At 40.5% G+C, this 27969-nt stretch overlaps 1 protein-coding gene across 1 annotated transcript in view; it reads right to left on the bottom strand.

Annotated features, from left to right (window-relative positions):
* CCDC192 (coiled-coil domain containing 192) overlaps positions 1–27969 on the bottom strand; it is a gene marked incomplete at its 5' end in the record, with an annotated part of 177568 nt that overhangs the window by 36712 nt on the left and 112887 nt on the right. Inside the window, one exon of the mRNA XM_084880949.1 lies at positions 26788–26924. Coding sequence (XP_084737075.1) covers positions 26788–26924 — 137 coding nt within the window. The remainder of the gene's footprint in view (positions 1–26787; positions 26925–27969) is intronic.

The following is a 27969-nucleotide window of genomic DNA, read 5'->3' as shown; positions in this document are numbered from 1 at the left end:
TGGGGCAGTAAGATTATGGGTAATTTTTATCTTGCTTAAAAAATTTATATATTTTTTTAATCCTCACCCAAGATATTTTTCCATTGATTTTTAGAGTGGAAAAAAAAGGGAAATAGAAAAATATTGATATGAGAGAAGCTCATCTATTGTCTGCCTCCTGCATGAGCTCTAACCAGGGCCTGGGCTGGGGAGGAGCATGCAGCCAAGGTATGTGCCCTTGACTGGAATCAAACCAGGGACATTTCGGGCCACAGGCCGATACTCTATCCACTGAGCCAAACCAGTTAGGGCAATTGTTAATATTTTTAATGGAACATTTGTTAAGTACTGTATTTTTGGTCGAGATAAAACTATAATAATCAGCTTATATGTGAGAATGTTGATCTCGAAATGCTCTGCTCATGTGCATGTATGAGCAGTTTCTTTGTGAGTCACTGGGTTGCAGCAGTCATTAACTCTCCAGCAGCATCGCCTTCCTCTTACTCCTCTGACATTTTCCCCTGACCTCTGTTCCCACGGGTCAGCATTAACATGGTCTTGAGAAACTGTCCTGGTTTTGCCTCTTGAATTCTCTAATGGCTTCTCAGCAGCTGTGTAAAGCAGTGACGTAAAGATGTTTTGTATTGATCCCCTGGTTCCAGCCATCAGATGTGGACAAAGCTCTGGAAATCAGTTCCTGGACAGCTTGCTGACAGCTCTTAGGTGTCCTTAGAGAGAAAGGCCATAAGCTTTCCCCAGGTCCCAGGAGGCAAAACGTAGCCATCTGCCATAGTAGCTTTGCTGCTTTTCTAACTTGATTTTTTTTTCTGCACTGAAGTAAATTAGGCAGGAGAGATCTCCAGAAACATCTGTTAGCAAGTCTGTTATTTCAGAGGCTGCTGGTCCTTCCTCATCACAAAACCCAGAAGGCTTTTGAATATGTAAATTCCTGGTCTGGCCACTCAGGTGAATGTGAGGGAGTGAAGGGGGCTGGTGAAGATGGGCGTGAGCTTGGCCACATATGCCCCAAGAAAAAGAGGCTGCCACCCGGCTCTAGCCATCCCTGTGCATGGAATAGCCCTGTGCACAAAGAAAGCAAGCGCCTGAGAACCACCTGGAAACGCATTAAACATGGATTCTACCCCAGATATTCTCATTCTGCTGGTCTGGGATAGGCCCGTGATTCTGAATTTGTGTCTTTCATCGTTTAAAAAAAAAAATTATTGCTATTTATTGTGTCAAACATATCTCATTTTGATGCAGATGATCCCAGGATCATTCTTTGAAAAACACTCTTAAAAGATATTAAATGACACTGGACAGAATTTTTCAGGTTTTAACTGCTAGGTATTGAGGGGGTCAGAACATGACACCTCAAAATATGCAGCTTGCACATATGGGTTTCTTTGAGCTGAAGGAGGTTGAGAAATAGCAGGTGTCAGAAGGATACTCTTCCTTCTCCCCTTTTTTGCCTAAAAGCAGAGCATAAATTTCCAATGAGAAAGGTGCCCCCCTCCCATTATTATCACTGGAGTCAGGGGATAGATTCTAGGATTGCTCCATACAAACACACCTTACTAAATGACCCTTATCATCTATTAGTTTCCCTATATATTTACTTCCCCTCAATTTCCCACCCTACAGAGCAAACTCCTTTCCCTTTGTCTTTAATGCAGCATCCTTTCTTAAAATTGTATATACACTGTCAGGCCTAACCGGGTCTTTGAAGTTTTTATTTCTTTCCTATGAAAACACCTGTGCCATGTAAAAATATTAACATCAAATATATGTTTATACTTTTTGCCCTGTTCATCTCTTCTGTCAGTTTAATTTGCAGGCTCTAGTCACTAAACCTAAGAGGAAAAGCTCATCCCCCTGCCCCCCCTGCATTAGCATTCATCTAGTTGATAAGTAAACTATCTGCCAGCTCCCTGACCACCTTGCCCTAAATCTTTTAAGACTATTATTTGTCAACTAGAGGCCTGGTGCATTAAAATTCATGCACTGGAGGGGGGTCCCTCAGCCCAGCCTGCCTCTTTCACAGTCTGGGAGCCCTCGGGCGGGAGGCGACCTGACAATCAGGGGAAGGTGATGCCCCATCACACCTCTGCTGCTGTTACTGCCAGCAGCACAAGCCACGGCTGGCCCTGGTTACCTGAGCCTTGGGCAGCCCTGGGCAGCCGGGCAGCCGCCATCCGAGGCTTACCTGAGCCTTGGGCCTGATTAGATAGGATAGAGGCCTGGTGCATGAGTGAGGGCCAGCTGGTTTGCCCTGAAGGGTGTCCCAGATCAGGGTGGGGGGTTCCCTTGGGGCATGGGGCGGCCTGCACGAGGGGCCTGTGGTGGTTTGCAGGCTGGCCACACCTCCCGGTGACCCAAGTGGAGGCTCTGGTATCTGGAATTTATTTATCTTCTATAATTGAAACTTTGTAGCCTTAAGCAGAGGCCAAGGCAGGCCAGGGCTGCAGAAACTTGGCTTCCTCCATCGCCTGGGGCAACTCAAGCCTCCTGCTCTCTTCAGCTCCATGGTTGCCATCATTTTTGTTGGTATTTATTTATCTTCTACAATTGAAACTTTGTAGCCTTGAGTGGAGATCTGGGCCCACCAGGGTGTGCAGGAAGCTTAGCTTTCTCCATTGCTGTGGAAACTCAAGCCTCCTGCTTGCTGCAGCTCCATGGCCACAGCCATCTTGGGTGGGTTAATTTGCATACTAGCTCCTGGTTGGCTGGTGAATGTGGCTTATGGGTATAGCGGAGGAATGGTCAATTTGCATATTAATCTTTCATTAGGTAGGATGCTGCAATGAACATAGGGGTGCATATATCTTTTCAAATCAGTGTTTTGGATTTGTTTGGATAGATACCCAGAAGTGAGATTGCTGGGCCATATGATAGTTCATTTTTTAATTCTTTGAGAAACCTCGATACAGTTTTTCACAGTGGTTGTCCCAGTCTGCATGCCCACCAGCAGTGCATGAGGGTTCCCTTTTCTTCACAACCTTGCCAATACTTGTTTGATGTTGATTTTTTGATGATAGCCATTCTGGCAGGTGTGAGGCAACATCTCATTATGGTTTTAATTTGCATTTCTATGATGGTTAGTGATGTTGAGCATATTTTCATATGTCTATTGGCCATTTAAAAAAATATTTTTTATTGTTAATGGTATCTCCCAACCCTTCCCCCCTTTTCCCCTTCTTCTCATTTATTGGCCATTTGTACATCCTCTTTGGAAAAGTCTATTCAAATCCTCTACCAATTTTTAAATCATATTGTTTGCTTTTTTTTTAAAATATATTTTATTGATTTTTTTACAGAGAGGAAGGAAGAGGGAGAGAGATTTAGGAACGTCGATGAGAGAGAAACATTGACCAGCTGCCTCTTGCACACCCCCTACCGGGAATGTGCCCACAACCAATGTACATGCCCTTGACCAGAATTGAACCTGGGACCTTTCAGTCCGCAGACCGACGCTCTATCCACTGAGCCAAACCAGTTTCGGCATATTGTTTGCTTTTTTGATGTTAAGTTGTAAGAGTTCCTTGTGGATATCAGCCTCTTATCAGTGTGTCATTGGCAATCAGTAGGTGTCTTTTTCTTTTGTTGATGGGTTCACTGTACAAAATCATGTTTCATTATTTAGCCTAGTTTATATTTCTGCTTAAAAACTAACATGTACAGACTTAAGCATTTTTTTAACCAAATGATGTGTACTCTGTGAAAAAAGTTTTATTCTGAACCCAGAAGTTAAAGATTTTTCTCAAATCAGTCCTTTTTCAGAAGAGTGATCAACTATTTAGTAAGACTTGAGCCACAAAGCAACATCAGCTTTTATACAGTACTGCTTTAATAAAAAATAATTTTAAAAGAAAACCTAACTAAATATAAGCATTTTCTCTACCCCCCTCACTTGTTAGCTAAGTCAGTAGGAAGCCAAGCAGTTCTGCCCCTGAGGTCCTGCTTGTCAATTTATGAGTCATAGGTGCATCTGTGACAATGTTTTATAATATTTAACATGCTTTTCTCTTTTGTCTTCCTGAATCCCCAAATCCTTTGTACTAGTCCACTGTAAGCAACGTCTGCCTGAGGAGAAATTGGAATTGGTTACAAAGAAAATACCAACAGGCTATACTCAGCTTTTGACCTTCAAAATTGGGTTATGCAGCAAACCATGTGTGGTGGACCATATTTTCCAAAGATGTCCACAACAGTATGTCTGCCCCACATGCCTTTCTAAAATGTGAACTGGTCAAACTCTTTTAAGAGATGACATCTGGTTCCCCATCCCTTGAATCTGGACTGGCCTTAGTACTCTTTTATAACTAATAGAATAACCATAATTCCATTTTACTTGGACATTCGAATTTAGGATGAGTTGAATTATGCAATCCTGCATTATATGCGTAGCATCTCTGGAAGGAAATAGACACTTCCAGAAAAAGGAAGGAGCTAAGGAATGGTACAGGAGTTTCCATGTTTTGTTTTTGCCAACAAAATCTTGCCACACGAATCTAGTTTTGTAGCAATGAAGAAACTGAGGCACAGCACATATTCGGATTAGCAGAATTGGGATCTGGATCCCAGCTTTTCTGCTTCTCTCCACTCTTTCTCCTGAGAACTATATATTCGAGGTAAATGTTAAAATGCCTCTGAGAAAGAACAGATAAATCTTATTATGTTAAATACCTGTGAATGCAGATGCTTTCTGGAATTGTTTTCTCTAGGGATCTGAAGCCATTACTCAAGTGTCAATGGAAACATGAACTTGAGAGTAACGACTGAGGATACCTGTGGTCCCACACAGAATTCAGACCTGTGTCCCCTTATTATACCATTGTTATTCCTATGGGACATGCACACATTCAGGGTATTGGGTAAATATTTGAAGATAAATGTGCAGGTTGTTTTGATAACTTACAATTTTTGAAAACACTGCAAATTGTGAGTCTGGTCCTACAAAATCAAAATCCTGCCTGAGTCTTTCAGCTGACTTCCCCCAAGCCCGAGATGAGCTATGAGTCCTCAGATTCTCTGTTGGATGATTAGGTCATAATAGCTTGCAGTTTAAGGCTCCTTTTTCTCATTCTTATGTGTGTGTGTGTGTGTGTGTGTGTGTGTGTGTGTGTGTGTGTGAATGACAACATTTCGCATTTATGCATGGCAGCTGAGAGGCTGTACTTACATCCTTTAACTTCAGGAGCAGACCCTGGGCTTGTTGACAGAGAAGCTTTATGACTAAGCCAGCTCCCCTGTTGTCTAGAAACTCTCTCTCCAACTGTTCCTTCTCCTGCAAATTGTATGCTTGAGGGGGCTCAACCTGGGTGCAGGGCCTGGGTTTCTGCTTCTAAAGGTGCCTTCATCTTTCTATTGTTTGTCCTATACATTCCTCTCCTTAGGCAAATGTCTACTTAGAAAGATTGCTTTTTGGTCTTCTTTTTCATTTCTGTGTAAAGCATTTCTTTGTTTTGCTGGAAAGAATCACACCCCCCACCCCACCCCAAAGTGCAGAAATAAAGACATAATTCTATCTTTTACTTTGGAGTTTAAAAATATTAGCATTCTATAACATTTGGAATTACATTTCAAAGCTTGCCTGTGACTCCTTCCTTATAAAGTTCTTATATTTTTCCTAAAAAGTGAGTCAACTCTAAGAAATCCATGCTCTGGCTTTTATCACTGCCCTGGAATCCATAACAGACAACACAGAGAGCGCACAACTGAGGCCCGGAACCTTTGCTCAAATGAAAATCTGTCCTCAGATACATTCCAGGGCCACAGGCTTATTTAGAGAATCATAATTCTGCCCAAAGTACAGATTTGCCCTGGAACCATTTCAGTCAGGCCAATGCTGAGGAAGGGGTGCTCTATGCAGAGCTCGAAGCCGGAAGGCTGGACCTTCCATCTCATCAGCATTTCATGGGTCAAACAACCTTCTTGCTCTGTGCTGTGTTCATTCCCACCTCTTCCCTCTCTGTCCTGCTTGTCCTCTGCTTCCTCCTCATTCCTGCAAAACAGGACCGCTACTGCCTAAAATAGGACATGATTTTAGCCCCCTCTTCTATTTAAAAATTATTGCATGTATAATTGATCACACTGTTATGTAGGGAACTCTAGATCAAGTAACTAACCCAGCTCTCCTCCTCTACCTAAACTAATAAAAGGGTATTATGCTAATTAGACCAGGAGACCTCTCTGGGAGACTTTCCGGATGTCCTACTAGACAAAGCCATGGTGGCAGGGCAGAGGCAGAGGTGGTTAGGGGCAATCAGATCAGGAGGAGAGGGAAGTTTGGGATGGGCAGTTTGGAGGGGGGGGGGGGCAGTTGGGAGAGAGCAGGCTAGCGGGGGCGGGGGAGCAGTTGGGGGCAATCAGGCCAGCAGGCAGAGTGGTTAGGGTGATCAGGCAGGCAGGGGTGGTTAGAGATGATCAGGCAGGCAGGCAGGTGAGTGTTTAGGAGACATTCCCCAAAGAGTCCCAGATTGGAGAGGGTGCAGGCCAGACTGAGGGACACCCCCACCCTGTGCACGAATTTTGTGCACTGGGCCAATAGTCTATACTAGCAAAAGGGTAATATGCTAATTAGACCAGCTGTCCTTCCTGACAAAGCCAGGTCCAGGAGAAGCCACCTGCCCATGACCCCTGTGGCTGTGGCCAGCCTGGGCGAAGCCGGCTTGGGTCCCAGGTGCCTGTGGCTGGCCAGAGGAGGGAATCCTGGGTCCTGGGTGCAGGGCCAAGGCAGAGGCAGTTAGGGGCTATCAGGCCAGCAGGGGAGCAGTTAGAGGATATTAGGCCAGCAGGGGAGCAGTTAGGGGTGATCAGGCAGGCAAGCAGAGGTGGTAAGGGGTGATCAGGCAGTTAGAGGAGTTAGGAGTGATCAGGCAGGCAGGCAAGCGGTTAGGAGCCAGTGGTCCCGGATTGCAAGAGGCGTGTCCGTCTGCCGCTTTAGGCCCAATCCCACACTGGCAGTCGGACCTCCCCTGAATGGTCCTGTAATGGAGAGGGTGCAGGCCAGGCTGAGGACCCCCTATCCCCGTGCATGAATTTCATGCACCAGCCTCTAGTTAACTAATATTTGGACAATATTAGGAATCCTTTCGGGCTATTAAGATATTCTTTGGCATGTTTTTAAGCTATCTAGTTCCCAAATTCCTGTGTTAATGATAAAGCTGAAGTTAACTCAAGATCTAACTGTTATATGACCCCATACATTAAACTTCTCGTTTGATATGAAGGAGGGTCTTAATTACTAGATAGAGCCATGTCAACTGATCACTTCTGTAGCACGTTATCCTATGCTCTAGTATGATAAAAATTACTTTTGAAATAAAATACTATAGAAGCTGGGTCTTAAATAGTTTCACATCCTCGAATGGTTTTTTTAAAAGGTGCTTTTATGAGATAGAACACCTGATTCAAATGCAAAATTTTGACAGATAAAAAGGAATGAGACAATTTTCTAAAGGATAATCCCTAGGAGAGAAACTGAAAAAGAGAGCACTATACAGCATATTCCCAGCTTCTAAAATTATATTATTTAACACACACGTAAGTTTGATTTCCATAAATGATGTTAAATATTCTCCAAGGCCTTACCTGTTCTTAAAAGAGTGGCCTGATTAACTATGCCAGCTTTCACATCAAGAATTACTCCATTGTAAGCACTCATAACCTGAGAACCTTAATGTTCACATTCAGAATTATCCTACTGGGAATTCAACTCAATGCTTTGATGAAGTTTTTCTTTATCTTGTGTAATGTGGTGTTACTTCTGCAGTGTTTCAATATGGATTGATTGGGGACTGAGATCATATCCCTTTTTGGCAACCTTGTTCTTCTAAGAAACTTTTTTTAAAACCTTTTTTGTACCGAATATAGACTTTTTCTCTTAAAAATTGCTTTCAATGAGATAAACTTAAAAGGATTCTAATATAATATAGCATATGAGATGTAGTTCAATTTGGTGGAATCAAATAATGGTACCATGTGAGGGACCTGCTGTGTTACAGTACTAGTATTTATTTTTCTTGTTTGGACATATTAAAAGTCTGTTTAAAAGCTATAGAAGATAAAGTCTTTAAAGAAGAAAAGTTTTAGGGAAGAAACGCAAACCAAGTTGACCTGTGTTTTCAACTAAAGTTGTACAAAGCTTATAGTTAAACTTGGTTCTTTAAAAATAAAAAAAAAATTTGCCTGGTTAGTGTGGTTCAGTGGTTGAGCATCCACCTATGAACCAGGAGGTCATGGTTTGATTCCTGGTCAGGGCACATGCCCAGTTGCAGGCTCAATCCCCAGTGTGGGGCATGCAGAAGGCAGCCAATCAATGATTCTCTATCATCATTTATGTTTCTATCCCTTTCTCCTCCCCTCCCTCTCCTTTCCTCTCTGAAATCAATAATATATATATATATATATATATATATATATATATATATATATATATAAATAAAAATAAAAATAAAGGAAATTTTTGTTTTCCAATTTAATAGAATTATTTTTCCAATTCAAAGGAACCTTTCTTTAGAAAAAGGAGCAAAGTCAGTAGAGTGGGTAGGAGATATTGCATACTAGTAACCTAATCACCATAGAAAAAACATTCAGATTGAACAATTACACTTAGGTAATTACATTTGGATTCTTCATACTGTACCAGTCATGATATTTTCTTTCATAAACTACAAAGTAGAGAACACAGAAAAAGAGTCAGGAACTACAACAAGCATGTCAAACTCATTGGCTAACACAGGCCAAATAAACGAGGCACATGGCTCATGGGCAGTGAGTTTGGCCTGCTTGGACTACAGGTTACTTCTGTTCCATGAATGAAGGGGGTACAGAATACTATGGTTAAGGTTTGAAACTCAAGATCAGAACTGAAGAAGTCAAAGTGACCTCTGACTCTGATGAGTAAATGTAATAAATCACCTTTGAAACTCATCAAAGATGCAAATTTTTACATTTCAACACAGGTATACTACATTAGAACATCTTTTAAAAGGGCCCAGGAATTTAAATGTCACTAATTTTCCAAGACTCTTATGTATGTTAACATTTGAAATCCAAATAAAAAAATTGTACAGAGCCAATTAGGCCACCTTCTAAGAATATGTTTATACCCTAAGATCAAGCTACATAGCAACTAGTAATCAATAATTTGTGTGAGGCAGCACTAATTATTACCTAAGAATTTCATTCCTTATAACTGTTTCTCTAAGTTGTATTTTATGTTGTATTTTGTGTTCAACTCCTCGGAGGTAGCCAGTGAACTAATACTCATTAAAGACTTTCTAAAATGGGCAAAGGCGTGGTTGACTAGGAGATCTGGGTTCTGAAGTTAGCTTCCATCTTCTGCTTTCTCTGGCTGTGGTTTTTCTCTTTTATCAAATATGGGTGTGGACTGGATCAGGAGCTGGGAAGTAAGTGGAACTGGCCTGGGTAACTCACAGGAGTGATGGGAGATGGGGCTATTGGAGAGAGGTCATGCACTTAAGGGTGCCACCACTGTTCTGCTCTAACCCAATGTTGAAAGGAAAGAATTCAGATGCACGATTGCCAGTGTCCAACTTTTCAAAGCAAACTGGAGATCCTGCTTGCAATGAGAAATCTGATTGTTTAATGGTTGCAGCTAACGCAAAATAACACATAGCATGGGCTAATAGTTTAAAGAACAACTAAAACACTCCAGATGGCTAGATTTAGCCTGTAGGCTAATTTTTGGCCTTGTTAAGATCCTCTTCTATTTCCAAAATCCTAAATATCTCCTACCTTTCTCAGCTATCCAGGTCTACATTACCATATTGGCAACTCTAGGCACCTGAGACAACCTAACTAGTAACTAGAGAAGCTAGTTACAAGGTGTTTCCTTATACTAGTAGATGTAATCCCGCTTCCATGTAAAACACTCATATTAGTTTTAAAGGGATGATCCTAAGAAGGTATTCAGCAGAGCAGATGCCTAGTTGTAGAAACTTAAATTATCCATCCTCATTTTACATGGATAATGACTATGTTATACCAGTGGGTTAGAATTAGATAGGACTAACAGGTCTGAGCAGTCAGAATGCCTGTGATTCGTTATGTTTATCCTGAACATGGCAGGGCCTATATTTCCATGGCATGTACATTTACAGTGGAGATAAGATAGCTAATTAGGACAAATGAATATTTTAGCTGTGCCTCACTGTGTTATAAAGGCTTCAGGAATCTGGCTTTCTGTATAACTCATTCAGTCTTTGAAGGTTTGGATTTTTTCTTTTCTTTTTTGCCCTGCTGTAAATGTTAGATAAATCTAATGCAATTTTTCTGAATAAAAAAAAAAGATCCATCGTGTAATTTACAAAACCTACTTTGGCATACATATATGCAACACTGATACCCCACCCCCACATATACATAAGTATGAAAGATCTGGTTTAGAAAGATTCCTTCAGTTGTATTTAGAAGTGTTTTCCCAAAGTTATTAGGTTTTGCCCCTTTGTGTTGAACTATTCTTTGCTTTGTGGAAGTCCTGGAAAAATTTGGAAGTTCCATCTGGCATTTTATACAATACTGACTCATTTGATATTTCCAGATTAAAGGTCTAAGTATTTATAGAAGAGTGTACCACCCTCTCTGCTTACCCTTGTTTTGGAAAGAGATCTGCTGACTGGGATTTCTAAAGGTGTATGAGGACACGCTTGGCTTGAGGTGGGCGTCCTTGTTGTGCCACAAACCCCAGCATTTTGGGTAATAGGAACTAGCATTTGTTGATTCTCTATGTGCCAAATGCTTTATCTACATTATTCCTAACCTCACAACCACCTTGAAAAAGTAGCTATTCCCATATATCACTTGAGAAAATTGAGGCTCGGAGATAGTAAAGGACTTGTCTGAGCAACTGAGCTGGGATCTGAATTTACTTCTGTATGGTTCCAAAGTCTGTATTCTGTCGATTACTTCCTGGTGCCTCCCAGAGCTGCAGAGTGGAAAGAGGGTTTTGTGGGCGCTAGTTTTCTCATCTATAAAACATGGGAGTTGGACAAGATGGTCATTTAGGTCCGTTTGACTTCTAACATCCTATTTTAGGGCTTTCTGCTGCAGATAGTGTGAGTCATTCTTAGGAGAAACCCCTCTGGATGTTTTTAGATACCTCAGATCCTGGCTTGGATTTTCCAACAGGATGTTGACAGATATACTTAATATTAATCTTGTCTCCTGTGGTATTTGGATTTCTGCCACTTCTTTGTCCATCTAAACAATGGAGAGCATTATTTTCTCTCTTATTTTACTTTCACATAAACCTACTCTATACTGTTTCTTTTTCTAACCCTGAACCATGGGTGTGTATTTAACCAGATTGTTAACTCCCCCCCCCCCCCCACATTTGACTATAATAGTGATTTCTAAATCCTTCTTTAAAAGCTATAATTATCTAGGCTTTTTCTTAGAATGTCATATAAACAATGCCACATTTTTATAAAACTAGACAATGATAAGATGATGTCAGGACACACTGCTAGTTGCCACGTAAACTATTAGAGTTGTGTGTGTGTTACATGCTGTTAGGTCTGCTCAGACTCCTGGCGACCCAAGAATGAGTGATGTTCACAGTATCTTGTCCTCAACAGCTCTGTGCTTCTTTTACAAGGTCAGTCCACTTCCTGTTTGGCCTTACTTTTATCCTGCTGCCTTCCATTTTCCCAGCATGATTATCTTTTTCCAAAGAGTTCTGCCTTCTCCTGATGTGCCTGAGGTAGGACAGCTTCAGTTTTGTTATTTTTGCTTCCAGTGATATTTCAGGCTTAGTTTGCTCCAGGTCCCACTTGTTCAGGTTAGGACCAGCAGTCCAGGTTATCCACAGAACCCTTCTCCAACACCACATTTCAAATGAATCCATTTGGTTCCTATTAGCCTTCTTCACTGCCCAACTTTTGCAACCATGCATACAAATTGGGAACAGGAGAATATGGGTGATCTTAGTCTTGGTCTCTGATGACACATCTTTGCTCCTGGTAGTCTCTCCTAATTCTTCCATTGCTGCTCTTCTAAGTCTCAGTCTTAATGTCTTGGCTGCAATCTCCATTTAACCAAGGTAAGCAAAATCTTTAACAATTTTGATGTCTTCATCATCTATGTTAAAGTTGTATATTTCTTCTGTCATTATGATTTTTGTCTGGAGGTTCCAATGGCAGTCCTGCTTTGGCACTTTCTACTTTCAATTTCCTCAGAAGTTGTTTCAAATAATTGTTACTTTTTGTCAGTAAGGTGGTGTCATCTATGTATCTTAATTTACCGATATTTCTTCCACCAGTTTTTACTCCTCCTTTCTTTGAATCTAGCCCAGTTTTTCCTATGAGAAATTCTGCATACAGATTATACAAATAGGTAAGATGCGCCCTTATCTGACACCTTTGCCGATAAGAAACCATTCTGCCCCTCCATATTCTGTCCTGACAGTGCCTTCCTGTCCACAATAAAGGTTACTGATCAGGACGATCAGGTGCTGAGGCACACCCATTTCTTTTAGAGCAACCCATAGATTTCCATGAGCTATACAGCCAGAAGCTTTACTGTAGTCTGTAAAACATACACTAATCTTTTTTAAAATTCTTTGGAGCACTTCAGTATCCAATGAATACTCACAATTAGGTCTCAAGTACCTCTTCCTTTTCTGAATCCAGTTGTAACATCCAGCATTTCTTGCTCCATATAAGATACAAACCTTTGTTGTCTCACCTTGAGGATCATTTTGCTTGCATGGGAAATTAGAGCAATGGTCCTATAGTTACTGCACCACTTGGCATCTTCTTTCTTAAAAATTAGGATGTATATTGAATGTTTCTTTTGTTTTATTTTCCATATTTTTTTTTTTACATATTCTTGTTTAGAATTTTTAAAAAAATATATATATTTTTTTATTTATTTCAGAAAGGATGGGCGAGGGAGAGAGATAGAAACATCAATGATGGGAGAGAATCATTGATCAGTTGCCTATTGCATGCCCCCTGCTATGGATTGAGCCCACAGCCCAGGCATGTGCCCTGACTGGGAATTGAACCAGTGACCTCCTGGTTCATAGGTCAATACTCAACTACTGAGCCACACTGGCCAGGCTCTTATTTAGAACTAGAGGTCTGGGGTATTAAATTTGTGCATTTGGGGGTGGGGGGAGGCAGTGTCCCCCAGCCCAGCCTGTACTCTCTCCAATCTGAGACATCCCTCTCACAATCTGGGACTGCTGGCTCCCAACCGCTCGCCTGCGTGCCAGCCTGATCACCCCCAAACACTCCCCTGCAAGCCTGATCCATGCCTAACTGCTCCCCTGCTGGCCCAATTGCCTCCAGCAGCCCTCCCCTGCCAGCCTGGTCACCCCCAACTGCCTTCCCCTGCCCTCCCCTGCCCTCACCTGCCAGCCCAGTTGTCCCCAATTGCCCTCCTCTGCAAGCCTGGTCCTCCTCAACTGCCCCCCCCCCCCCCCCCCCACTTCTGGCCATCTTATGGAAGCCCACTTATCTCTTGCCTCTTGTTTTCACAAGCTAGAGTCCTAGGAATCATCCTTGTTACCTTCATTTCCTTCTTCCCCACATCCAGTTCATCATCACGTCTCACTCATTCTGATTCCCCCAAAAAGATAAAATCAATTTAAAATTTAAAAAAATGTGACACATACATAAAATGGGATATATTAAGCCATAAAAAGGGATACACTTTTAATAATATGTGCTACATCACAGATGAACCTTGAAAACATGCATAGCTTAGTGAAATAAGCCAACCACAGGAGGATAAACACAATATGATTTCACTTATATAAAGTCCTATACTGGACAAATTCATAGGGACAGATGGTAGAATAGAGATTGCTAGGGGCTGCAAGGAAGATGGGGTATAGAGTTTGTTTAATGGTATAGACTTTGTTTAATGGTATAGAGTTTGTTTAATGGTATAGAGTTTGTTTAATGGTATAGAGTTTTTGTTGGTGATGATGAAAAAGTTTTGGATATCAGTAGTGGTGATAGTTACATAGCACTGTGAATGTATTCAATGCCATTGAGTTGTACACCTACAAACGGTTAAAATGATAAACACTTTATGTGTTTATACCACAATAAAACTTTCAAAATAATTTTTAAAAATTTTAAAGAATTTAAATTCATTCTCTCCAATTCTGCTTTTCTGGTCCAAACCAGCACCTGGACTATTGATCTCACATTTGATCCAGACCCTATCATTACATACTCATTCCCTGCTACTTTCATCTTATTTACTTCACTCCTGGGATATTCTATTTGTAACTATTATAAAAATACACTGAACTGTTTCCTTAAAACAGTTTTATACTTGCTCTTCCTCTGCCTTTCAATAGGCATGATTTCTTCTCATATTTCATGGTCCAGTTGAAATGCATGTCCTTCTTAAAGAGGTTTTAGCTGACCAGTGTGTTCTCCACATGTACTTCAACCTATATTTTATGTCATAGAACTCTATTTTCTTCACCACACTGAGCCAAATTTATAACTTTTCTTTTTACCAATTTGTTTGGAGGTGCCGTTGCCTATGATGGGAGAAGATAGGGAAAGATATGTATGAAACAGGATAAGGTTGGAAGGTTAGCTAAACAACAAGAAATATAAAGTCCATCTGAAAACATATGGATTTGGAATTAAAAGGAAGAAAGTTGGACTAGAGATACAAATTTAGGAATTATTAGTCTGGAGGTGATATTTAAAGCCATGAGAATGAATGAGATAATCGAGGAATAATAGAAGATTCAGAAGAAGAGAGGATGTGGCACTAGGTCCTGAAGATGTCTATTTTATAAAGTAGAATTCAACACATTAGAGAAGTAATTAATAAGGAAGAAGAAAAACCAGGACCATGTGGTTTGACACAGACCAAGACTGGAAATGTATCAAGAAGAAAGCAGTGGTCTTCTGTGTTGTATGATGCTCTGAGTTCAGATGAGATGAATACAGAAGAATTTACACTAAGGTCTGTCATCATGAAGATTTTTGGGGACCTTGAAGAGAAGACTTTCAGTCAAATACCCTCATCTAAACGGGGTGGAGAGAACAAGACTGAGGTGGATTAAATAGCAAATGTGAGGAAGTGAAGACATTGTGTAGGGTTGTTTATCTTAGAATAAGAGTGGGAATAAGAGTGATGAGAAATCAAAGTTTTGGCAGAGATGTAAAGTGCTAACATGTAACTATGCAGATAGGAATGAGCTTGTAAAGAGGAATATATGATGCAAGCGTGAAACAGGGTAAATAAGTGACATACCTAGGAAGGTGAGAACCATTCTGGAGCACTAGTAAAGATAGAGCCTTGAATGGGAGAGGAACACAAACAAAAGTCAGCCGGGAGAACACAGGTGACAACATGAAGCAAGAATTTAGATTTGTTGGAAAGATGAGAGAGTCCCCAAGTGACGACCTGTGTATTCTCAGCAAATTATAGGTGAGGTCATCAGCTGGGTGTAAGTGTGGAGGAGGGGAAAGAAGTCCGGGAAGAGATATGAACGTACAGAATAGTTGTCTTGGAGAATGAGAAAGCAACCTTCTAGTAAAAAAATCATGGCTGCTTTTCTGGGCAAAGTTAAATGCTCCTCTGAGGTCTATTGTCTTGCTACAAAATGAAAACAGGCAGGAGTGGACAAAGAGATAGAGGACTTCTACCAGATGTTTTGATGGAGAGAAGTAATATGAGTGTGTAAAAGGAAGTTTTAGAAAATCAATCTAGAAAGATATGTAGAAAACAGTTCATGGAGGGTGATTAACGCCAAGCTAAAAATATAAACTTCGCAGGCAATGGGAAGCCATCGAAGTGTTTCTGACTATGAAAGTAAGTTTACCAAACCTGTGCTCCTGATTAATTTACCTGCCTTTAGTGTAAATCACTGAGATGATTAAGAAACAACAAGACTGTTTGTGAAGGAACAGAGGTTAGGTAATCAAGATCTAAGTGAAAATAAGCAACAGTTGACTTCAGCCAGACCATACAAGGTTAAATTCCTAACAGATCTTGGTATTTATGAGAACCAGACCAACTTGAATGGAACACCAGGCTACAAGAGAGAATCCTAAAGGCTTTAGGATTAGGCAAGATATTACCTAAAAGCTGGAAGCAGAAATATGCCAGGGGACATATCCATTAATCAGAGTTAGTAAGAACCCAAGAAGTCACCTTGAGTTTTGGAACCAAATAAATAATCATAAAATTGTCAACTTAATGATAGGGCCAGAGGAGATCAGGAAGTGGTATATACAATGGGCAGTGTCAGTGTGGCTCAAGGCATAGACCATGGCCAATGCAAGCTTGCTAGGTGCTGGCCCAGAGTGCTAAATAGTGCAGGGAGGCCAGCAAATTTAAAAGTAGTTTAGATAAGACTTTGGAACTAATGTTCAGTTTAGTTTTACAGGATCGGCCAAAGTAATGACAAAGCTCTGATTTGAACCCTGAGTACATGACACTATTGAGTTGAAATGGTAACATGAAAATTCATAAAAATAACACAGTTAGCAATAACTCAAAGTCAGCTTATTGCAATACAGTGCAGAAGAACTAGGAATACTTCCAATCAATTTTAGGATTTGATCATCTCCTTCAACCTGGGAGCCAGTAGGCTGTGCTGATATCTCATGGGCATTATTGGCAATCTAAAATTACACTCTAGCAAATCTGCCACTCAGGTTGATGTTAAAATTTTAATCTAATCAGCAAACTCTCTCCATCACCTAATAATTCATAAACATATTAAACAATAGAGCGCCAGGACAGAATACATTATTTTATTCTGAATCCGTCCATTCAGCATTACATGACCATTAAGAATCAGGTACTGTGTTAGGCTATGGATACAAAGAAAAAGATGTCATCTGTTTCTCTTCAAGAAATCTATAGTCTATTTGTAAAGAGAGTTAATCAAAGAGATATTAATAATAAGTGTTATGGCCGCAGTGTGCACAAGGCTTATGGATGCATACATAACTCATGGGAAGGCCAGGGAGTAGGTAGAGAGATGGTAGTGGCGATGGAGGTAGTTCCAAAGGACACTCTGAAGAAGAATAAGAAGGAAAAATGGGGCAGGGGTGCAGACAGGGGTAAAGAGTTAAGGCAGCTTAGAAAGAGGAAATAACTGGTACAAAGTTTTCAGTTACCCAGTGGTGTTTTTGGGGGAAATTCCCAGCGCATATCGCTATATCATTTCAATTAGGTTTGGATTTTACTCATTTCATGTGGATTTTATTTCTCTAGTATAATCTTTATTTTTTGTTCTTTCCCTTCCTTGATTTAAAGTTCAATTAAGATTTTTTTCTTTCTTGCTTAGCTTTCTAAGACCAAAATAATACATACATGTAATCTATCCAGGAATAATACATATCTTACCAAAATAGAAATACACGTGTAAAATCAGTATTTAAAAAAGAGTAAGAGTGTTTGTTTATTGCCTTAGATTAAATTAACCAAAAGAAAAGCTTATGCAAATGAGGCAATAAAAGACTGGTAGGTTGATCAGTATTTTTCAGAAAAGTTTTGAAGGTCCAAAACCTTTTAATAGAATATAAGTCAGAGTGCTTATGAGCCTATGTTATTGTGGAAGGAAAAAAGAAAACCTCAACCAGTCTCCATTTCCTTAAGAATTTATCCTGAAGAGACTTCTTAGCATCGTGGTACTGCTTTATTGACAAATAAATTAAGGTATATTTAATTTTGTTTGCCAATATTACCACATAGACATTGTTTAGAACCTACAGCTTTAAATTACTTCCCTTTGGCTTCAGATCAAAAGCAACCTCAAAAGAAGGATATCTTTTCTCAAGTTCAATTACCTTCTCTTGGGACTCATACAGAAAAGTTATGGCTATGAAAAAGAAACAATCAGGCACTTGCATCTGTATGTTATTTATAGCATTAAGATAGGTGGGTTCTATAAGGTCTGATTCTAATATTTTTTCTTCTGATACAATTAGTGAAGATAAGCACCAATTCTCACTTTCAGTGTTGTCAGCTCTCTGTTTTTTTTTAATGATTCCCGATAGTCTGTTGGGTTTGTGGATTGATACATTCTACTAACCTTCACATGGAAGACCCCACAAGACTCTTAGCTGCTAAGATCACAAGTAAAATCAGCCAAATAAATGTGGTATTTCCACTCTCTTATGCAACCCTATTTGAACTATAAATATAGTAATAGTATATCTAGGATTCTGTAGCATACTCCTGATTTCCAATATTTTTTAGTATAATTATAATTTTATATGTTAGAACAATGTCAGGCTATGTTTTGATTTTTAGTTCTAATAATATGATCACTTATAGATATATGAGATTTTAAAACCTGGAAACATAAAGTGCATTTTAAAAGAGTTCTCAAAACTTCGAGTAATTTAAAAAATATATTTTTTAGTTTGTGGCGGAGAGCTGTTCCCTTCTCTTTTTGACAAATTCTACTCCAAATTCCCTGAAATAGGAACAGAGCTCCCTCCTTATTCACTAGGTATGGCCAAGGGAAAAGTGGCCCTGAGCATGCTTAGAGCATCCTTGTGAAGCAGATGTAACAGTACACCCGGATTGAGATAACAGCTTGGCATGGCGGGACTTCCAGGTCTTCCTGGAAAATCAGAACAATGTTTACAGCCATAATTTCTGGGATTTAAGAAAGCATCTTCAGAAGAGCAATAATGTTTTTGGATCTTGTAGGCACCAATTATTATGCCAGCACCATTAAGACACGTCTTTAGGACCCATCTGCATATTAAACAAATTAGGAATAATGCTATTATTTTTTTCTCTTATGTTTTCTCTTTATTTCTTCTTAGTTATAAGTTCTTTGTCCAATATCAAAATGTGGTTTGATTTGATTGAGGAATTTAGAGACATGGGAGGGTAATCTGTTCCAAGGAAGTGTGTCTTCAAAAACAAATATTCTTGCAGGCTACTATAATGCACATAGTGGTATTATCTAATGCAGTTGTTGACAAACTCATTAGTCAACAGAGTGGCAAACCTTGGCTCGTGAGCTGCAGTTTGCCGACCACTGGTCTAGGGTAACATCTGTTTCTGCGTGCTCACAGCCATTTCCCCTGGTTTTTAACGGAAGCATGATTTTCCTTTAGAGAAGTGTTCCTCTCCCATCCTCTGCAGTCCTGTGGGACTGTGATCATGGTGTGTGTTTTCCCTCTGACTCAGGGGAAGGCTGTGACTAGCAGAGCCAACCACACTTGCTCTTTTCCAGAATCTTGAATCTTGAGCTGAGTTGAGTGAAAGAGGGCAGAAAGAGATGAGCTGATTCATCCTGGAACTTGGGTCTTGACCCCTGAAGAAGTTGTCTATTGCTTTTGATATCATATCCCTAAGACTGCCTTTACCAAGTCTGGTTGTTAAGCTTTCCTTCAATACCAAGAGCTACCTTATATCTTTCCAATAAACTTCTTTTCTTTCTCCCTTCCTTCCTTCCTTCTCTCTCTCTCTCTCTCTCTCTCTCTCTCTCTCTCTCTCTCTCTCTCTCTCTCTCTCTCCTCTCTCCTCTCTCCTCTCTCCTCTCTCCTCTCTCCTCTCTCTCTCTCTTCCTTTCTTCCTTTCTTTCTTTCTTTCTTTCTTTCTTTCTTTCTTTCTTTCTTTCTTTCTTTCTTTCTTTCTTTCTTTCTCTTATAGTAGACAGCATTGGCTTATAATACTTGTAGCCACAGAATCTTAATTTATTCTAGCTCCAGGGAATAGAACTTCTTTCTCATGGAACCTATACAGAAATCTCAAGGAAGGAATTTGAATGATCCTACTGGTATCACATTCTTACCTATGGATCAATCACTGTGGCCAAGGGAATGGGATATTATCATGGCCCTCACCTGGGTCATGTGCCAGAGGCCAAGGGCAAGGGCAAGTTTTCAGATAATCGAAGGGAAATTTTTCTGGAGAGAAGACAAAAAATACCTCTCACTGTTCCCTTAAATCTATTTTAGTTAAACCTCACAGACTTGGAGAAGACAGCCATGAGCTGAAAACCCCTTTTATCTTGTCAGGAAAATACCAAATCTGCCCCCCAACCCCTTTTTTTTAAACCTGCATATTTAGGCTGTTCCTTTGCAAAAGGTCTGGAAATCTATTTATTTTATAATTAACAAAGGATAAGAAGATCCATTCTGAAATTTTTGGTTAGGGTCCAGCATTTGCTAGCTATTCCAGCTGTGGGAATTCAATAATGTCAAGGTCCCCTCCCTCCTTTGTTTGTAAGACTAATTTTGGAATTATACAATTATCAGGAAATGGTGTTCCCTTCCTTCTGTCCATTCCTAAGGAATGGGTTAAAAAAAAAAAAAAAAAAAGTCTAGTGACTTCTGTATCCAGAGAGGTTGGATGAAAGGGCAAGCCCCAGCTAAATGTCAGACAAGGCACATGAGAAATGGAGCTTGATCGATTTAAAGGTTTCCTCCTTAAGCATGGAGCCTGCTTTGACTTCCAGAAGAGCACGTGCTGTGTGAGAATGCTATTACATAACCTGGATGAGAAGGAAGATGCTTCCTTTCAGGAAACTTGCAGAGAAGTAATGGGTGCTCTTTGTCAAACATTGGCAGATGCACGAATATTTGTCCACATAAAACAAATTGGAGAATTCCCGGTCGCAAACAGTTGTCAGCCAGCTGTCAGGACCTTTGTAGCTATTCCTGGTACAAATATCTTCATGCCAAAGTAGAAAAAAAATCAATGATGTTCTCTCCTATATTCCCCTAGAAACCTCAACATTATTTTATTTAATGACTCAATGTTTCCTGATGGGTGTTGAAGTTAGAGAATAACTGCATTGGTCATATGGATAGTTTTGGAGGGCTTTAGAGAGGATGCATAGCACAAGATTCTTCTGCGCAAGTAGGTACGTTCTGTTTGAAGGCACTGGATTTATTGTTGGCCAGCAGGATAGGGTTAGATATGTATTCCTACGTACACATTAGATCAGTGGTCAGCAAACAGCGGCTAGAGAGCCACGGTTTGCCGCTCTGTTGACTAAATAGACTGGATTCCAATAATTACAGGCAGTTCCTTGTGATTAAGCCCCTAAAGCCAGGGCAGCCAGGGGATCTTTCCTGATCCAGGCCTGCAATAGCTCAGATGGGGCCACCAGGGAAACAAGAGCCAAATGAGCAACCCAAAAACCCTGTGCTCAGTCTTCCCGCCAGCCTCAGGAGCTAGTCAATTTCTTTTTTGCTTGAACTATCAATAGTTTCCTTTTGGTTTCTGCAACTTGCAGCTAACACATTCCTGAAAAACGCCTAGTTTTTATACTAGTGATTTTTAGACCGAGAGGTCTCTAGAATGTCCTTTTGAAAATTAGAATCACTCTACATTTGTACTTATTGAATACATAGCATTTCTTGGTATTCTTTGTGCAGTAAATCCCTAAGTTTTTCAGGGACTCCTGGTATATTTGCTTATCCTTGAGGGGATTCCTGAAGTAGTGAAAAGACCTTTGGCTTTGGGGTTCCATTTCAGAAAGCAGCTCTATTTCAGGAGACTTCAGTGGACAAAGGAAAAGATAGCCTGATAGGCAATCTCTGAATGAACCTAGATATTATAAGGACAAATATAATTATTTCTATTTCCTTAGGGACTTGTAAACTTACAAAGCACCCCTTGAAGTTATTATCACTTCTATCTTCTCTCATTTTCCCTAATATTCATTGCTGGTATTTATTGGTTCAAATGTAAAGTATTCCACCTTGGAATAGTTTCCGTCTCTGAGGATTTAATAAATGCTTAAAAGAAAACCCTTTTCTGCAAATGTTGGGAGAATAATGTGTGTGGATGGGGAATCTCCACCTTTTGCTTTCCTCAAATTCTTGTCACTTTCTGTCAAGGCAATAACACTCTTGGCAGCAGGAGGAAGAACAGGCTGCGTGCTTGTGCTTTGACAAAATAGCAGACTGAGCCCCGTGCAGTCTGATGACCTGAGTGGTGAGAGGTGCTTTTGGACAAAGTCCCAGGAGTTGAAACAGTGAGATCCCAAGATCTTCCTCCTTACTTTCTTAGGAAACGCTAGGTAGATTAGTGAAAGAAATATGTGTGTTCAGTGCATGCAGAACTATTGGTCAGGTAGTTGGTTCCTAGTCTGGGGACTAGCAACCTTTCAAAGAGCCGGGCTGACAGAAAGCAGAAAGAGCAAAGGATGGAATTGTTCAAAAAACCTAGACACAAATGGACAACTACTCAAGACTAGCCTTACTCCAATAAATATTAATATTTCCTCTCTCTAAATGCTTGGAATTCTTCCAAGTCATTATTTTATTTAGGCCCAAAGCACTTATTAAAATATACTTACACGTGACAGGGTAGCTACATTTAGTGAGGATTGTTTTAATAACTTTTTTTCTAATTGAGATAAAATTTTAAAACGTAAAATTTTCCATGTTAACCAATTTAAAGTGTACAGTTCACTAGTTTTACTGTAGTAACATTCTTATGCAACCAATTTCACTATCTAATTCCAGAATGTTTCAACACCTTCAAATCACTGTTTTCTTAACACCTAGAAGCCATGGAAGCTTTAATCTTAAGGAAGTTTGCTGGAGGAGAGATAAAAAGAGGAACAGAAGGTTTGGGCTGAGTGCCTGGAGGCGAACATCATGATAAAAGGTCCTCTTTAAAATGTTGATTAAAAGTTGGCTCTGGGTGTTGACAAAGAGATATTGCTCCTAACTCTTTTAAGAATTATAGGACAGCAATAGTCTGATTCTTAAAATTAACGGTGTAGTGTTTAAAAACAGTCTTGTGTCACTAAAAGATCAATGATGTCAAGCCTCCCCTCAAAATGTGTCTGGCTCTATTCAGACATTGAGTCCTGGATCAGCCTGACCCAGAATACACTTGCACCACCTTGGAGTATCTCTTCAAACAAAGAGATGACTTAAGAGTTGATGTGGCTTTCACCAGGAGGGTGGGAACGTGCAAGTGAGAATTAGACACTACGTTGTGCATATTAAGAGGAAGGAATTAAAAGGAAAAGAAAAATCCAGATGAGTGCATTCCCTTTAGTACCATAGCTTGAAGTCTATAAACCTGGACCCTGATGTTCTGGTCAAACATAGGCGCTTTCATCAGAGCAAGTGACTTACTGCTCCTGTGCCAACAAAAGGACGTAGTCAATGAGGTCTTTTGCAAAGTAATTTTGTCCTCCTAAGCCAAAGGAAGCAAAGATTGTTTTGAAATTTAACCTTAGGTTCCTGCACACTAAGATTTAGCAAAAGATGGACTCATGTTTTGCAAGGATACAATGGGCATTTCACTGAATTCTGCTAGTAAATAAAGCTGTAAGCACCTCAGGTGCAGACTGTGGAAATGACGGAAGGAATCTGCCCTGGGCTGTGATTATTTGAACCAAGTAAAATCAACAAACAACACTGAGGCTGTAAGTAAGTTTCCTGCTGTGCCAGTTTTATAATAAAGGTGTTTTTCTTTTCAGTTGAACTTTCCATTGACTTAAATCATTTATTTCTTTAGAGCAAATGCAATAGTTTACTGTGTTTATGTATTAAGAACAAAGTTTGGTAGCTCCCTGTTTCATCAATTTGATTATGTTTAAAAGTATTCCTAGTGTTCTGGAACATCCAGAAAAAAAAAAAAAGTGCATATTTGGGTAAAAAGAAATTCTAATTTATTTAGAAATATCTCATTAAATTGCTTGTTAGAACTGTAGGCATCAGTTTGTAACTATAACAGAGAAGTAGCTTTATGTTAATCCAGTTAACATGCCATTTAGAATCAGCATTGTTTTCCCCTCTTGCAGTTCCATGTTACAATAAGACAGGCTTTTGGAGTAGGCGACTATGATGTCACTTGATTGAGACTGGAAGGGGACTCCTTCCCCAAAGTGGTTCACTCTCAATCTATTATGGGGTCTGAAATTATACCATTGGATATTTATTTCTTGGATCATTAAGTTCTTTTGTTCACCAAAAAAGAATCTACTTAAGAAATACAAATACTCAAGGATGGGTGACTCATTAAGCATTACATTTTAATCTGACCACTAATGAGAATGTATTGGACAGGTTGTTTTGGCCCTTCATTCTTTCTTTTCAATAATGAGATATCCCTTCCTCTAAGGAAGTGCTTTTCTCCCAATCTAGCCCTGTAGTAACAATCAGTCAGAACACTCCCCTTCCCCACCCTGTTTCCCTCTATCATCTAGTGGCCAGTGCCTGACCGAAGCTTGTCCAACCATAGTTCCCTACCCTGGCCGCAAAGATTATTCATAAACCCTCAGGGGTACCCAACCCATGCCAGGACAGAGTTCTTTCTTATACTTTTTTTTTTTTCTAACTGGAGCTGCTGGGGGGGAAAGGGGGATGCTTTCTCTCCTCTCTGGAGGACAGGTAAAGAGGACAGCCCATCACCACTCTGAGCCATGTTTCTAGTCTCTTCTGACATCCTGCTTGAGAGAATGGAGTCCCGATGCAGAGAGAAGCAGCGATGAGAGACACAGAGTGATATTGGAGACCCTGAACCTATCAGACTCCAAGACTAATGGCATGCCCTTGCTCAGTTTGTTTACACCTGTGCCAATAAATCACCCTTTCTCCTTAAGCTGTTATGACTGGGGCATCTGTCATTGGCAAACAAAGGTCTGAGAACTGAAAACAAACACTTTATAAAAGGACAGAAGATAACTAGGGGAAGGGTGGTGTTCTGGTTGAGGAATGTGTATGGGAGGTGGGTCAGCTCTAATCATTCTATGGTTAAGTGGGGGGTCATTATACGTGAGAGTTACCAACATCATTCCGGACTTTACTTTGAAGTGAATTGATAGGTAGGGCAGGGTGACCAAAGTCTCTGAGAATAAGAGCTAATATTAATCTGGGGCCACAATGGCCTTGGCAGTCTTCTGTCATGGTGGGGCTTCTTGGGGCCTCTGGGAGAATAAGAATGTACAAATATTTAACTTAAGACTTTTGTCCTATATGTCAGTCCACAGACTCAGTTTTTCCCACCACCAAATCAGAGAAGCAACATGTAGGCACAAAAGGAAGTCCTGTTTTCAACCATAATTGAACGTGGAAGACCTGGCTTTATTGACATTTGTATCTGTTCATAATACAGTATTTTCCCTGCCCCCCATACTATAAATTTGTTTTTTAAACAGAAATATAGAAAATAATGGGCAAAGAAGAAAAGGTGGGATTTAATGTTTTCCATTCTCTCCCAAAGCATGGGAGTCCTGGTACCTCTGTATTATTTTAATTTTGACCTATCAAAATATTAAAGGGACAAAATTATCATTAGGCAGCAAATGATATTATTTTTGTCAAAAAGCGACTAATGAGAATTAGCTACCTTGAAATAATATATATTTTTTCCCCACTAGATTAAAAATATAGTGGAGAAGTTGGAAGCTTCTCTCGAGTGAGCTGGAGAGCTTTCTCCAGTGTGCTGCACAGCCACGCTCAGCTTCTTCTTATGTAGCCGAGTTGAAATCTGGTTGTGATGCCTTAGAACAAAGAGCTTTAAATGGATGGGATTCTCTGACAGATTTTATTCTTTTAGGTTTCATGATGGTAAAAGCAAATTCATACACTATTTTCTGTGGAAAGAGCAAAACAAATTGACCTTCAGTGTATGATTCAAGGTGGCTGTTACATGCCATTTCCACCCTGGGAAAGGGCTATTCAAAACTGAAAATTAAAACCAACTCCATATTAGAAGCTTTACAATGTGGTCAGGATGCTGGGAGTGTCTCACTTTCTGGAGCCACCACATTGCCTATCCCCTCCTCCTCCCGTTTATTTCCACGCTCCTCCTCTTTTTCCAGGATTACTTATGAGTAATAAAGGAAGCCAGAGTAAGAACAATGGCATGTTTTTGGCTTTACAAGAGTGCCACACATCAAAGGAAGACATTTATCCCAGGGAATCACAGTTTTGCAAGAGATCCAGCAGGCAGGAAAGGCCCGACTGGCCTCGAGCTGCACAGGCACCTGGGCTCGGTGAGGCTCTGTCTGGAGGCCCAGTGCCCAGGTGTTGCTCAGACACATCTAACCTGGGGCAAGGGAAAGGGCATCTCTAAGCCTCTGCTTATTCTTGTAGAATCCACAGATGTACTGACTTCTGAAAATTAAATACACATGAAATACCTAGCAAAATGCCTAGCACATGATATTAAATGTTAACTTGTATTATTGTTCATGACAATCTGAGGTTTTGGGTATTCTCCCCCCCCCCCCCATGTGTGTTTATAGTCTCTTAGAGAATACTAAATAAAATAAAAATATATATACAACAATAACACCACCAAAAATTCCAAAACAAAGTGGCTATTAACATTTTCCTGAACCACCCAGATTTTATCCCCAACCAGCCTTCCCTACTTGTTTCGGGCTCATTTGCCTATTGTTAAAGCACTGATTTCTTTCCTTCCCTGTGCCTTCTTCGTCTATAAACCTATGTACACTTTCAGATGAGCCCCTCTCCTTGCCCAGCTCCGGAGCCCCCTCTCTTGGGGGCCTTGGGTCTCCCTTCTTAGGCCCTGCCTCTCCCTCCCTGCCCCCAGCGTGTGCAAAGACCTGTATCAGATCTATTTCAGTCCAGCTCGTCGGCTTCAGAGACTTTCCTTTAAAGAACCGCTTATTCATTCATCCTCTGCTTCTCTTATGGTGAAAGGAACCTCGTCTGGAGCGAGTAGTTCCTGTGATAGCGCCATTCATGCCGAATGGAGGTCAGGCCAGGTCAGCATGCTGCCGGGCCAGGGTGCGCCTGGCACTGTGGCCTTGCTTCTTGCCTGGTTGCCAATAAAACTATATACACCACCCGGGACCGTGGGCCAGTGACTGTCACGTGGTGATACTGACCTCTAGGGGCTGGCTTTCCTTCACATAGAGCCCTTATCTTCTCCTTGAGCTCCAAGACTGTGATGGCAGCCTCCTGCTTAGCTGTTGCCAAATCAGTTTGTAGCTTTTTCAGTTTCCTTTTGTGCTTTAGTTTCTTAAAAAAAAAAAAAAAAAAAAAAAAAGTTTCCGTCACTAGGGACAGATACATCAAAGGAATAAGAAGAACTAATGATGTCTGAACAAACTTGGCCTTTGAAGCCTGGCTTAGATGAAATGCTCCGTTTGTTTGGGTTGAGTCCCGTTTGAGGCTGTGAGACAGCGTGTGCTGCTGTCAGAGAGCCTGAGTCACCAACAATCAAAGCCTACTCTGCATCATGGTATTTTTTACCTTATTTTGTTTTAAATATGTTTTTATTGACTTCAGAGAGGAAAGGAGAGGGAGAGAGAGAGAGAGAGAAATATCAATGATGAGAGAGAATCGTTGATTGCTGTCTCCTGCACACCTCTTACTGGGGATCAAGCCTGCAACCCAGGCATGTGCCCTGATGGGGAATCCAACCTGGCTGCTGAGTCATAGGTTGAAGCTCAACCACTGAGCCACTCTGGCTGGGCTCTTTTATCTTCTTGAAGGGTTTTTATCTGGATCTGAACCTTGTATTTTGGTTGCTTATAAGAGATAGAATTAGAGAAGATCTCTCATTGTCAGTTGGGATTTTACCACTGAGGTGCCAATGCCTAAAAGTATTGGATTTTTTTCTCAATCTGTAAGTAAACATTCACATGAAAGAGCCAAAGCTTTGATTCTGAGTCATTTTCCTAATCCCATAATGGCTTGCATTTAAATACATTCAAAAGGATGTGAAGCTACCATGAAATGCTGATATTAACAGATATTTACTATGGTATTTATATAGGGAAAGTGGTTGGGGAAGGAATGGTTTTTAGGTAATAGAGAACAGGAATTCCTTGCTATCTATCTATCTATCTATCTATCTATCTATCTATCTATCAGGCTAAGTGACTGTCTGACTAGCTGGTAGGTATGATGTGCACTGACCAACAGGGGGCAGATGCTCAACGCAGGAGCTGCCAAGCTGCGGTGACTTGGCAGTGGCGGTTCTCAGGTGATGCACCCCGGAACCAGAGTGGAAGGAACCCGATTCTGGGGTGTGTCACCTGAGAACCATCCTCTTGTAATC

The sequence above is a fragment of the Pipistrellus hanaki genome (genome assembly GCF_964339955.1).
Source record: "Pipistrellus hanaki genome assembly, chromosome: 4".
NCBI lineage: Eukaryota > Metazoa > Chordata > Mammalia > Chiroptera > Vespertilionidae > Pipistrellus > Pipistrellus hanaki.
The sequence above is the reverse complement of the archived record's forward strand: the minus strand, read 5'-3'. Positions and strand labels throughout refer to the sequence as shown.